The sequence below is a fragment of the Solanum verrucosum genome, unplaced genomic scaffold (assembly GCF_900185275.1).
Source record: "Solanum verrucosum unplaced genomic scaffold, falcon-dt-bn FXZP01000031.1, whole genome shotgun sequence".
Classification (NCBI taxonomy): domain Eukaryota; kingdom Viridiplantae; phylum Streptophyta; class Magnoliopsida; order Solanales; family Solanaceae; genus Solanum; species Solanum verrucosum.
In genome coordinates, this window is record NW_026020194.1 from 1,414,211 (window position 1) to 1,428,966 (window position 14,756).

At 32.3% G+C, this 14,756-nt stretch overlaps 1 protein-coding gene, 1 long non-coding RNA gene and 1 pseudogene across 2 annotated transcripts in view; 2 read left to right on the plus strand and 1 right to left on the minus strand.

Moving 5' to 3' along the window:
- Positions 1-5,176, minus strand: part of LOC125829537 (uncharacterized) — a 33,962-nt gene extending 28,786 nt beyond the window's left edge. Inside the window, exon 1 of the long non-coding RNA XR_007443102.1 lies at positions 5,001-5,176. This is a non-coding gene — a long non-coding RNA (uncharacterized LOC125829537). The remainder of the gene's footprint in view (positions 1-5,000) is intronic.
- Positions 1-6,833, plus strand: part of LOC125829456 (toMV susceptible protein tm-2-like) — a 36,195-nt gene extending 29,362 nt beyond the window's left edge. The window contains exon 3 of the mRNA XM_049508670.1: positions 5,442-6,833. Coding sequence (XP_049364627.1) covers positions 5,442-6,833 — 1,392 coding nt within the window. The remainder of the gene's footprint in view (positions 1-5,441) is intronic.
- A 5,016-nt stretch (positions 6,834-11,849) lies between these two features.
- LOC125829457 (toMV susceptible protein tm-2-like) lies at positions 11,850-14,418 on the plus strand (annotated as a pseudogene).
- Positions 14,419-14,756: the final 338 nt, after the last annotated feature.

Here is a 14,756-nt window from a genome sequence, read left to right on the forward strand (position 1 = left end):
TTAATAGGAAAAGTTTTACTTCAAAATGGAATTGTCGCGCATAAATCTAGATTAATCGAATTCTAAAATGAGTACAGTTCATCAGATGAAAAAATAATATTTAAGCCTTGAAATATAGGATAATAGGAGTGGTTAATTTCATGTAAACCTTTCTTAAATTTTCCTAGTAGGGACTAGAAAATGAGCAAAAGTGGTATCTCAATCATGCAAAAAGTTAATTAAAATATAAAATAAATTAAGAGCCTTGTGCACTAAATTCTGATTAGAACAGAATTATAAGATTTTATAGTACGTAATCTTATTTTATATTTCTATAAAAAAAATATTTTCATAACTCGAATTTATATTGATCTCCCGATAACACATCATCAATTAATTAGTACACAGTACTTCATTCCTTAATGTTTTTTGTCATGATGAAAGATTTTGAAAGTTTTGAATTCTGTCCAAATCCTGAGGACAAAAACTTCTATTTCACACAGCAGGAAAAAAAATATTAAAGAAACAAAAATAAAATAAGAATAAAAGTGAGTATTTATATAGCTATACCCTCGTTATAATGATATTTCATTATAGCAACCAGATTTTTTTCATAATCAATTTTTCATGTTATATTTACTTATAACCACAAGTGTCATTCATTATAGCAGTAGACTTTTTTGTAAAATTACCCCTCTATGACAATCATACTCAATATTGTATAATAATATTTTGCAAAAAATATATTATATATAAAATAAAACATTCAAATATTTATGATAATTATCATTAAACTAGGTGAATTTCAATAAATTTTTAGGTAATTATACAAATTATAAGTAAAACTCTCAAACTTATGTAAAAATTTGGGCGAATTAAGTTATTATGACCCATGGTTTTAGCCTATATGATCCAACTTATATCAACCTAATAGTATATGATTGGGCCATCATTTATTAACTCAGTCTATTTAGTTTTAATCAACTCAAATATAATTTAACTCGCTCATTTCACACCGTAGCTATCAATATATACACCTATTTAGTATACCATGAGCTACATAAATCATTGCTAGTTTATTATCTCACCTCAAATGCCTATATAAACATTTCATTGAGCCATCATTTATTAACTCAGTCTATTTAATTTTAATCAGCTCAAATATAATTTAACTCGATCATTTCTCACTGCTGTCAGCTAACAATATATACATAATACACCTATTTAGTATACCATATACCATGAGCTATATATAAATCATTGCTAGTTTATTATCTCACCTCAAAATCCTATATAAACCATCCCCTACATAATCAAGAACATCCCAAACTGTCTACAAGCTCCTCTACTCCCACTTAGAAAAAAAAAATAAAAAAATCCAAAAATGGTGTCTTCAAAATTAGAAGATGGTCTAATTTACAACATAAAATTATCCTCAGTTGGACCAGCTAGAGTAACAGGACAAGATGTTGTTTATGAGCCAAGTAACATGGATTTGGCCATGAAATTACTTTATTTTTTATAATAATAATTCAGCTGACTTAGTAAATATTGGTAGAACTATAGTTGAGAGATGCAGAGGTATACCACTAGCCATTGCGGTGATAGCAGGCATGTTAAGGGCCAAAGAAAGAACAGAATATGCATGGAACAGAGTGCTTGAGAGTTTGGGTCATAAAATTCAGGATGGATGTGCTAAGGTACTGGCTCTGAGTTACAATGATTTGCCCATTGCACTAAGGCCATGTTTTTTGTACTTTGGCCTTTACCCTGAGGACCATGAAATTCATGCTTTTGATTTGACAAATATGTGGATTGCTGAGAAGTTGATAGTTGTAAATAGTGGTAATATGCGAGAGGCTGAAAATTTGGTGGAGGGTGTCCTTAATGATTTGGTTTCTAGAAACTTGATTCAAGTTGCCAAATGGAAATATTCGCATACATGACTTGTTACATAGTTTGTGTGTGGACTTGGCTGAGGAAAGTAACTTCTTTCACACTGAGCACAATGCATTTGGTAATCTCCGCAATGTTTCTAGGGTGCGAAGGATTACATTCTACTGTGATAATAATGCCATGAATGAGTTCTTTTGTTCAAATCCTAATCATAAGAAGCTTCGTGGACTTTTCTGTTTCACAAAAGACTGTTGCATATTTTCTGAATTGGCTCATCTTAACTTCAAATTATTGCAAGTGTTGGTTGTAGTCATGTCTCAAGATGGTTATGGGGCTTTCACTATGGGAAACAAATTTGGGAAGATGAGTTGCTTTATGCTATCTGCGATTGGAGTGGAAAATTGCCAAATAATATTGTGAAGCTCAAATGTCTAGAGACCATAGATATTGGAGTGGGCGACATTGAACTTCGTTGTAGTGTTTAGGATTTTAAACAATTGAGACATGTTCATTGTAGAGAAGAACTTAAGGGTTTCTTTTCTATAAGCCCAAACATGTGGCTCATGATAATCTACAAACTTTGATGTGGATGGATGATAAATTTTTTGACGCAAGATTGTTGCACCAATTGATAAATTTAAGGAAACTGGGTATTAGTTCAGCATCTGATTCTACCATTAAGATATTATCAGCATTGAGCCCTGTGCCAAAGACATTGGAGGTTCTGAAGCTCAAATTTTACAATGAATCGAGTGAGCAAATAAACTTGTCCTCCTGTCCAAATATTGTTAAGTTGCATTTGGAAAAAAAAAATGCCCTTGAACTGTGAAGCATCCCTCCAAATCTTGTCAAGCTTACTCTTGTCTACTTGACGGTAGACGATCATGTAGTGTCAGTGCTTAAGAAATTGCCCAAATTACGAATACTTAGAATGGTTGTCTGTGAACATAAAAAAGAAGAGATGGATCTCTTTGGTGATGGCTTTCAGCAACGTGAAGTTTAGCATATTCAAAATCCACTCCGGTTGCCTGAAATAATATGTACGGATGAGTCAGTATGCCTAAACTGAACAAGCTATTACTTGTAGATACCAAATGCGAGAGGTCAGTATGTCTCTCCGAACGTCTTGCAAAGCTGAGAATATGAAAATCCCAAGCTTATTTTCTATTTAATCAATTCATGAGCTAAATATTTTATGTCTAATAAATTGCAGATGCATTATAGAATGATTTAACTCTTCTTCTGATGCATGTTTGTATTTGTAATTAAAATGTTTGATTGCTTTCTTGTGCCTTGTGATTTGTAAAAGATATATAAAGTAGTAAGGGGTAGAGATTAACATTTGATATATATGTACGGCTGAAGTTAGTGAATTATTATAGTCTTAAAGGATTATTGATTGACACAATAATCCAATATTAAAAATAAAACTGAACAAATAACCCACTATTTTTTTTATTAAAATCATTTAAAACCCGTTGACCCTATAACCCAAGAGGAATAAATCAATAGTATTTTTTTCGATTCAATTTACATACAAAGGACTTAGTTTTGAACTTAACAATTAATTTATGTACTCTCCACTATGATTATATAAATTAACTTTGCTAATGTCAATTAGGAAATAAATGCAATGAACGTTCCTAGAACTAGTATATATATATATATATATATATATATATATATTCTAGTGGGATAATCATATACTGCTTCAATCGGCTGACGACTCTAAAAATTCTTTATTCTTGTTTGAAAATGAAATATATAATAAAGTTTAACAATTGTTTTAATGAACTGAAATATAATCAGACGAAGCAAATTCCAGAAGCTTCGGTGTGAACTCATCTTTGCCATTGAATTTTTCGCGTAGCACTGCCTCAATTGTCTGACTTTTAACATGGATCCAAGATTGTCATTAAGGTGGCAATGATTGTAATAAAAAAATATAATTTGAGGCTAATAGCACAAAAACACACGACCTCAAGGAACTTTCGTAATACCTTAACCATTACACTAAACATTTTAACTTGTGTCCAGATGTGTCAATACTTATATATATATATATATATATATATATATATATATATATTAAATCAAACGGTGGGTCTGTCCCTGCATTCTTGAAAACAAAATACCAGCTAATATGATTAAGAATAGATGAATTATTGTATTTAATATGAACCGAGTAGTTGTTTCTGTCCATTTGTTCTTTCTTTTTCATCTACTTGACATTATTATTAGTAATTACAAGACTTGGCCGTTGACTCCAACACCTAAAGCAAATAGTACATCTTTCTTATCCTTTTACCAATAATCGATCATCTTTTTCCCTTACTTTCGCTTGCTAATCCTCACATTTAGAAAAAAGAAATTTAAGGAAAAAAGAGATGGCTGAAATTCTTCTCACAGCAGTCATCAATAAATCAATAGAAATAGCTGGAAATGTACTCTTTCAAGAAGGTACGCGTTTACATTGGTTGAAAGAGGACATAGATTGGCTCCACAGAGAAATGAGACACATTCGATCATATGTAGAAGATGCAAAGGCCAAGGAAGTTGGAGGCGATTCAAGGGTCAAAAACTTATTAAAAGATATTCAACAACTGGCAGGTGATGTGGAGGATCTATTAGATGAGTTTCTTCCAAAAATTCAACAATCCAATAATTTCATTTGTTGCCTTAAGACGGTTTCTTTTGCGGATGAGTTTGCTATGGAGATTGAGAAGATAAAAAGAAGAGTTGCTGACATTGATCGTGTAAGGACAACTTACAACATCATGGATACAAATAATAACAACAATAACGATTGCATTCCATTGAACCAGAGAAGATTATTCCTTCATGCTGATGAAACAGAGGTCATCGGTTTGGATGATGACTTCAAAATGCTACAAGCCAAATTACTGGATCAAGATTTGCCTTATGGAGTTGTTTCAATAGTTGGCATGCCCGGTCTAGGAAAAACAACTCTTGCCAAGAAACTTTATAGGCACGTCCGTGATCAATTTGAGTGTTCGGGACTGGTCTATGTTTCACAACAGCCAAGGGCGGGAGAAATATTACATGACATAGCCAAACAAGTTGGACTGATGGAAGTGGAAAGGAAAGAAAACTTGGAGGGAAACCTACGATCACTCTTGAAAATAAAAAGGTATGTTATTCTCTTAGATGACATTTGGGATGTTGAAATTTGGGATGATCTAAAACTTGTCCTTCCTGAATGTGATTCAAAAATTGGCAGTAGGATAATTATAACCTCTCGAAATAGTAATGTAGGCAGATACATAGGAGGGGATTTCTCAATACACGTGTTGCAACCTCTAGATTCGGAGAACAGTTTTGAACTCTTTACCAAGAAAATCTTTACTTTTGATAACAATAATAATTGGGCCAATGCTTCACCAGACTTGGTAGATATTGGTAGAAGTATAGTTGGAAGATGTGGAGGTATACCTCTGGCCATTGTGGTGACCGCAGGCATGTTAAGGGCAAGAGAAAGAACAGAACGTGCATGGAACAGAGTACTTGATAGTATGGGTCATAAAGTTCAAGATGCATGTGCTAAGGTATTGGCTCTGAGTTACAATGATTTGTCCATTGCATTAAGGCCATGTTTCTTGTACTTTGGTCTTTACCCCGAGGATCATGAAATTCGTGCTTTTGATCTAACAAATATGTGGATTGCTGAGAAGTTGATAGTTGTAAATAGTGGTAATAGGCGAGAGGCTGAAAGTTTGGCAGAGGATATCCTAAATGATTTGGTTTCTAGAAACTTAATTCAAGTTGCCAAAATGGCATATGATGGAAAAATCTCAAGTTGTCGCATACATGACTTGTTACATAGTTTGTGTGTGGACTTGGCTAAGGAAAGTAACTTCTTTCACACGGAGCACAATGCAATTGGTGATCCCGACAATGTTGCTAGGGTGCGAAGGATTACATTCTATTCTGATGATAATGCCATGAATGAGTTCTTCCATTTAAATCCTAAGCCTACGAAGCTTCGTTCACTTTTCTGTTTCACAAAAGACTGTTGCATATTTTCTCAAATGGCTCATTTTAACTTCAAATTATTACAAGTGTTGGTTGTAGTCACGTCTCGAGATTATTATCAGCATGTTACTTTCCCAAAAAAAATTGGGAACATGAATTGCCTACGCTATGTGCGATTGGAGGGGAGAATTAGAGTAAAATTGCCAAATAGTATTGTCAAGCTCAAATGTCTAGAGACCCTGGATATATTTCATAGCTATAGTAAACTTCCTTTTGGTGTTTGGGAGTCTAAAAAATTGAGACATCTTTGTTACACAAAAGAATTATACTGTGTCTTTTTTGTAAGTCCATTTTACCGAATCATGCCTCCTAATAATCTACAAACTTTGATGTGGGTGGATGATAAATTTTGTGAACCGAGATTGTTGCACCGATTGATAAATTTAAGAACATTGTGTATAAGGGATGTATCCGGTTCTACCATTAAGATATTATCAGCATTGAGCCCTGTGCCTAAAGCGTTGGCGGTTCTGAAGCTCAGATTTTTCAAGAACACGAGTGAGCAAATAAACTTGTCGTCCCATCCAAATATTGTCGAGTTGGGTTTGTTTGGTTTCTCAGCAATGCTCTTGAACATTGAAGCATTCCCTCCAAATCTTGTCAAGCTTAATCTTGTCGGCTTGATGGTAGACGGTCATCTATTGGCAGTGCTTAAGAAATTGCCCAAATTAAGGAAACTTACATTGCTTAGGTGCAGACATGATGCAGAAAAAATGGATCTCTCTGGTGATAGCTTTCCGCAACTTGAAGTTTTACATATTGAGGATGCACATGGGTTGTCTGAAGTAACGTGCATGGATGATATGAGTATGCCTAAATTGAAAAAGCTATTACTTGTACAAGGCCCAATCATTTCCCCAATTAGTCTCAGGGTCTCGGAACGGCTTGCAAAGTTGAGAATATAAAAATCTCACAAGTACTATAAATAATTATTTACGTTTAATATCCATGAATTTTTGAAATGGTGATAGCTTTCCGCAACTTGAAGTTTTACATATTGAGGATGCACATGGGTTGTCTGAAGTAACGTGCATGGATGATATGAGTATGCCTAAATTGAAAAGCTATTACTTGTACAAGGCCCAATCATTTCCCCAATTAGTCTCAGGGTCTCGGAACGGCTTGCAAAGTTGAGAATATAAAAATCTCACAGGTACTATAAATAATTATTTACGTTTAATATCCATGATTTTTTGAAATTTGTATTTAGTTCATCAACTAAATATTCCATCTCTAATAAATTGCAGGGATGCTTTTGAAAATGATTAAGTCTGTGTTGGAGAGAATCTTCTGATGCCTGTTGGTATTATAATACTAATAATAAGAGAAAAAGTTTGATTGCTGTTTCAAGTTAATTGCTTGTGATTTGTAAAAACAAATTAATATTGTATTTCTCTTTGTTTTGTTTTTTGTTTATTTATCTTTAATTAATGGAGTAATAAAATAAAATTCTTATTCTCAATAGAAAAAAGTAGACCTTATTTGTGGTGTATGTATGGTATCTTTTTGAAATTTTTGATATATTTACTCTTTGATTCGAATTTCTTGCTTATATGATGATTTGCATAAATATAAAATATTATACAAATACCTATGGGTTGGAACATATAGAAATATGCCAATCAAATGTATACAAAAATCATTAATAGATAGAATCGTAAAAGATATACAAATGAGAAATGCTAGATTAAGAAGCTTCGTGCAACCTCTCACACCGAGCACAATGCATTTGAATTGGTGATCTCGGCAATATTGCTATTACTTGTAAGACTCCGTTCCCCAATAAGTCTTTCCAAACGGCTTGCAAAGCTGAGAATATGAAAATCTCACAGGTTAGTTTGCTGCGTTAATTATTTACATTTAATATGCTCGATAAGGTGATTTTTTTAAAATTTGTACTAGTTAGTTCATGAACTAAATATTTCATTTAATACTCCATAATTCTGAATATGCGTGGAAGGATTTGGATGTGAGTACCGGGTGGAAAAACAAGAAAATGGATTTACTTGTCATGTTTCGTGAGAGTTAATTTGATTAACTTTCAGAGTCATTGAATAAAATTCAATCAATATTTTAAATTTTAAATTTAGATGTTTAAAAACTATATATGATCAATCTTTCTCATATTAATATGATGAAAAAATACATCTCAAAGTTCATATATATATATATATATATATATAGTTTAACTCTCAAAAAACGAAACGTAATAAGTTAAAATAAAAGGATAGAATAATTAATTGCAAAAATATTCATCTTAAAATGTTGATCAAAGTTTATATAGTTTGACTCTCAAAAAATGAAACGTAATAAGTTGAAATAAATGGATATAATAATTTATCGCAAAATTATTCATCTTAAAATGTTAATCCAAATTCATATAGTTTGAATCTCAAAAAACTAAACGTAATAAGTTAAAACAAACGGATAGAATAATTTATTGCAAAATTATTCGCACAACTACCTCAATGTAGACAATAGAACCACACTATAAATAACTTTCAATGAATTTCTCCAACTACCAAATTTAAAGCTTGCTATTCTCGAACCCACAACTTTAACGTGGAAAACATTTTTAATAAGTATTGACAGTAGTTATCATTATCCATGTTTAGTAAATAAAAATAATACAGGTCTTGAAATATAGGATTGTAAGAGTGGTGAGTGGATAATTCATGTAAACCTTCTTAAATTCTACTAGCAGGGAATATAAAATGAGCAAATGTGGCATCTCAACTATGCTAAAAGATAATTAATAAATAAATAAATTATTAACCATGTGTACTAAATTCCGGTTATATGAGGAGTCCAAAGAAGAGATGGATCACGAGAATCTATTATACGTAATTTTATTAGTATTTTTTGTAAGAGTCTATTTTCACAACTCGATCCATACCACTACAGGAAAAGTGTGAATTACATGAGGATTTTCCTAGAGATTAGTATGAAAATTCACAGAAAATTTATTTTCCTGTAAATTTTCATACTAATCCCCCGGAAAATCCCCATGTAATTCATCGTTTTTTTAGTAGTGTGCTAACCTCTTAATCACATGCCAACAACCAGAACATGGTACTCACTCCTTAATGTTTTGTCATGATGAAAGATTTTGAAAGTTTTGAATACTGTCCAAATCGTGAGGACAAAAACTTCTATATCACACAGCAGGAAAAAAACATAAACAAAAAAATAATAAGAAGAAAAAAATTGACGTACGTATATAACTAAATTAATTTAATATTTAATTTAGTTATATGTATTTGGTGAGTGAAAGGGAGCTTTGGAGCTATGTAAAATTGTCATTATATTTCATGAGTTCGAGTTCTGAAATCATCCACTAATGATATTTATATTAGGTCTCTCAAAGTTTTGTATAAATGCGAGATGTTTTAATTTGTAGAACTTTTGAAATATATACAGCTCTTTTGTACTTTTGACCTTATAAGTTGACCACCCTTCGTCGGAAAATTAGACGACGTATATAGGCAAAATATTCTTTATTATTTGAATATATAGATAAATGAACACACTTAAATACAATGAATGGTGTTAGTCCAGCGGTAATCTCGCTCAATTGAATGTTTGAGGTCCCAAGTTTGATTCTTGCTCAGTGCACAATTTTTTTTCCCAAAAAAAGAAGAAGAAAAGAACAAAAATAGTTGCTCTATCTTTCTATTTCAAGCCTTGAATTAATAGTACTAAGAAATTACATTTAAAGATATACTTAATGGTCACTTTCCATTTTTATTCTTTTGATTATTTCTAAATTATTTTTTAAAATAGTTAAGAATCTCAATAAAAGAAAAGGTAAATATAGAAAAAAAAGTCTCACCAATTCTCTTGAACTACAAAAAATTCACGAAAAAACTCCTAACAATTCATTTGATATGAACCAAAGGGAGTCTATTCAATTAGCAGCTAATAATGTTTTTCTTAGTTTTTCTCCGTTAATTTTGATTTATACCATTGATAGTTTTATAATTTAAGTTTTTGTATGATTTAGTTAAATAATATCTAATTTAATTTTAAATTTGGATGCACCCACTCATTAGTAAAAAACATATTTTGTGCACCCACTTCGCTAAAAAAAAAAAATTCACTCTTTTAAAGTTTGAACACCCTTGACGAAATTCCTGGCTCCGCCACTGTCTTATAAGCATGGGCGGAGCCAGCCTTTTATTAAGGGGTTCATCCAAACCTTCTTCGGCAGAAAAATTTACTATTTATACATGATTAAAATTATTTTTTATGTATATATAATAGATGTCGAACCCCCTTTAGTTAGTTCGTGTATTTAGTTCTTCAGATATTGAACACCCTTATTAAAAATCCTACCTCCGCCACTACTTATAAGTTTTGTATTTTGTTAAACAATTACTATTTCGTGAGTTAAAAAAGTTTTTTATTTAATTTTTTTACCACTTTAATTTTGGGAATGTCTTTCAAATATATAAATTGTTTGTAATTATTGTAACTTATACCATTAGATTTCTCTATAACAGTCACTTATTATAACGATATTTTACTGTAATGGTCTAATTTTTTTTTTAAATCAGTTTTTCATGTTATGCTTTACTTCTTTATAACAATTAAACTATAACGACAATGTCATTCATTATAATAGTACATTTATTTTTTATAAAATTACCTTTCTATAATAGTCATACTCAAATATTATATATTAATATTTTAAGCCTCTATTATTTTCTTAAACTGGTTAACAAATACATTCCTTTTTCTCAAAGTTTGGAAAAAATCTTTGTCAATTCAAGTGATATATTTATATTTCAAAATTAATTTTAAATGCACATGTTCCTTAGATTTTAATTACTTGTCGGTATAATACGTTAAGTTATGAATTTATTAGTAATGTATTAGTCATTTTAATTTTTAATTCATGACCAATGAAGTATGAAAATCAATTCAGATTTTAAATTTATTCAATCTTTGAAAATTTGGAATTTAAATATTCAAAAACTATACAAACTAAAAGTTACAATTCTTTTCATATTAATATGATGAAAAAAAATATCTTAATTGATTAAATAATTTGACTCTTAAAAATCAAAACATAGAAAAAATAAATAATTGGAGAGAGTAATCTATTGCAAAATTAATCACACAACTACCTCCATGTGGACAATCAACGCCATAAATAACTTGCAAATGAATTTCTCCAACTACCAAAATTAATCACACAACTACCTCATTTACTACATTAATTATAAGATTTGTTAGCTCTTTAATCACTTAGATAACGACTATTCCTTTCTTTTATTCCATTTAACATATGGAAAAATTGAATTCCTATATAAGATAAGTTTAAAATATTTTCAGCTGGAGTACACTCTTGCGGTCAAAATTAAATTAATGCTAGTGGTTTTGGAAGCTAAATTTGTTTTAAAGTATTTGATGTCGTACAAATATAAAGAGGAATCAGATATAGAGGTGGAGGTCTCGGATTCAAATTTTGAGTGAGACTATTCCTTGTAAATCCAAATTATTCAAAAATGAATACCACACACCTGAGAAAATAATACAAGTCTTGAAATATAGCATAGTAAGAGTGGATAATTTCATGTACTGCTTCTTAAATTATCGTGTAGTAGGGAATGGAAAATGAACAAAAGTGGCATCTCAATTATGCAAAAAGTTAATTAAAAATGAATAAATTAGAAGTTTGTCCATTGTACGTAATTTTACCTTGCATTTTTATAAGAGTTTGAATTCACCGCTCGAACAGAGGAGTTGTTTGTGGCCTCTTCTTTTTCATTTACTTGACCTATTTAGAAGACTTGTCCGTTGACTCCAACACTAAAGTAAATAGTAGATCTAATCTGATCTTTCTTTTACCAATAATTGATCATCTTTTTCTCTTACAGCTTTTCCTTACTCATCCTCAGATTTAGAAAAAAAAAGAAATGGCTGAAATTCTTCTTACAGCAGTCATCAATAAATCTGTAGAAATAGCTGCAAATGTACTCTTTCGAGAAGGAACACGTTTATATTGGTTGAAAGAAGACATCGATTGGCTCCAGAGAGAAATGAAACACATTCAATCATATGTAGACAATGCAAAGGCCAAGGAAGTTGGAGGCGATTCAAGGGTCAAAAACTTATTAAAAGATATTCAACAACTGGCAGGTGATGTGGAGGATCTCTTAGATGACTTCCTTCCAAAAATTCAACATTCCAACAAGTGCAAAGGTGCTATTTGTTTCCTAAAGGCGGCTTGCATCCCTTGTGCTTCTGCTGCCAATGAGTTTGCTATGGAGATTGAGAAGATAAGAAGAAGGGTTGCTGACATTGATCGTGTAAGGGCAACTTACAACATCACAGATACAAGTAACAACAATAATGATTGCATTCCAACGGAACAGAGAAGAGAATTCCGTCATGCTGATGAAACAGAGGTCATCGGTTTGGATGATGACATCAACAAGCTCCAAGACAAATTGCTTGTTCAAGATTTGTGTAATGGAGTTGTTTCAACAGTTGGCATGCCCGGTCTAGGAAAAACAACTCTTGCCAAGAAACTTTATAGGCATGTCCGTCATCAATTTGAGTGTTCTGCACTGGTCTACGTTTCACAACAGCCAAGAGCAGGAGAAATCTTACTTGACATAGCCAAGCAAGTTGGACTGACGGACGAGGAAAGGAAAGAACACTTGGAGGACAACCTAAGATCACTTTTGGAAGCAAAAAGGTATGTTATTCTTTTAGATGACATTTGGGATATTAAAATTTGGGATGCTCTGAACCGTGTCCTTCGTCCTGAATGTGATTCAAAAATTGGCAGTAGGATAATTATCACTTCTCGATATGATCATGTAGGCAGATACATAGGAGAGGATTTCTCGCTCCACGAGTTGCAACCCTTAGATTCAGAGAAAAGTTGTGAACTCTTTACCAAGAAAATCTTTATTTTTGATAATAATAATAATAATTGGGCCAATGCTTCACCTTTCTCGGTAGATATTGGTAAAAGTATAGTTCAGAGATGTGGAGGTATACCATTAGCCATTGTTGTGACAGCAGGCTTATTAAGGGAAAAAGAAAGAACAGAACATGCATGGAACAGAGTGCTTGAGCGTATAGGTCATAATATTCAGGATGGATGTGCTGAGGTATTGGCTCTGAGTTACAATGATTTGCCCATTGCATCAAGGCCATGTTTCTTGTACTTTGGCCTTTTCCCCGAGGACCATGAAATTCGTGCTTTTGATTTGACAAGTATGTGGATTGCTGAGAAATTGATAGTTGTAAATAGTGGTAATAGGCGAGAGGCTGAAAGTTTGGCGGAGGATATCTTAAATGGTTTGGTTTCTAGAAACTTGATTCAAGTTTTCAAAAGGACATATGATGGAAGAATTTCAAGTTGTCGCATACATGACTTGTTACATAGTTTGTGTGTGGACTTGGCTGAGGAAAGTAACTTCTTTCACACTGAGCACAATGCATTTGGTGATCTCCGCAATGTTTCTAGGGTGCGAAGGATTACATTCTACTCTGATAATAATGCCATGAATGAGTTCTTTCGTTCAAATCCTAATCCTAAGAAGCTTCGTGGACTTTTCTGTTTCACAAAAGACTGTTGCATATTTTCTGAATTGGCTCATCTTAACTTCAAATTATTGCAAGTGTTGGTTGTAGTCATGTCTCAAGATGGTTATGGGGCTTTCACTATGGGAAACAAATTTGGGAAGATGAGTTGCTTTATGCTATCTGCGATTGGAGTGGAAAATTGCCAAATAATATTGTGAAGCTCAAATGTCTAGAGACCATAGATATTGGAGTGGGCGACATTGAACTTCCTTGTAGTGTTTGGGATTTTAAACAATTGAGACATGTTCATTGTAGAGAAGAACTTAAGGGTTTCTTTTCTATAAGCCCAAACATGTGGCTCAAGATAATCTACAAACTTTGATGTGGATGGATGATAAATTTTTTGAGGCGAGATTGTTGCACCAATTGATAAATTTAAGAAAACTGGGTATAAGTTCAGCATCTGATTCTACCATTAAGATATTATCAGGATTGAGCCCTGTGCCAAATACGTTGGAGGTTCTGAAGCTCAAACTTGTCGTCGTATCCAAATATTGTTAAGTTGCATTTGGAAAGAAGAATGCCGTTGAACTGTGAAGCATTCCCTCCAAATCTTGTCAAGCTTACTCTTGTGCACTTGATGGTAGACGGTCATGTAGTGGTAGTGCTTAAGAAATTGCCCAAATTACGAATACTTAAAATGGTTGTCTGCGAACATTAAAAAGAAGAATTTCTCTGGTGATGGCTTTCCGCAACTTGAAGTTTTGCATATTCAAAATCCACTCTGGTTGCCTGAAATAACATGTACGGATGATGTCAGTATGCCTAAACTAAACATGTACGGATGATGTCAGTATGCCTAAACTAAACATGCTATTACTTGTAGAGACCAAATGCGAGAGGTCAGTATGTCTCTCCGAACGTCTTGCAAAGCTGAAAATATGAAAATCCCAAGCTTATTTTCTATTTAATCAATTCATGAGCTAAATATTTTATGTCTAATAAATTACAGATGCATTATTGAATGATTTAACTCTTCTTCTGATGCATGTTTGTATTTGTAATTAAAATGTTTGATTGCTTTCTTGTGCCTTGTGATTTGTAAAAGATATATAAAGTAGTAAGGTGTCGAGATTAACATTTGATATTTATGTACGGCTTAAGTTAGTGAATTATTATAGTCTTAAAGGATTATTGGTTGACACGATAATCCAATATTTTAATCATATATCATATATCATATATAAAGGAAAACCTCAACCCGGTGACGTGGCAACACCACA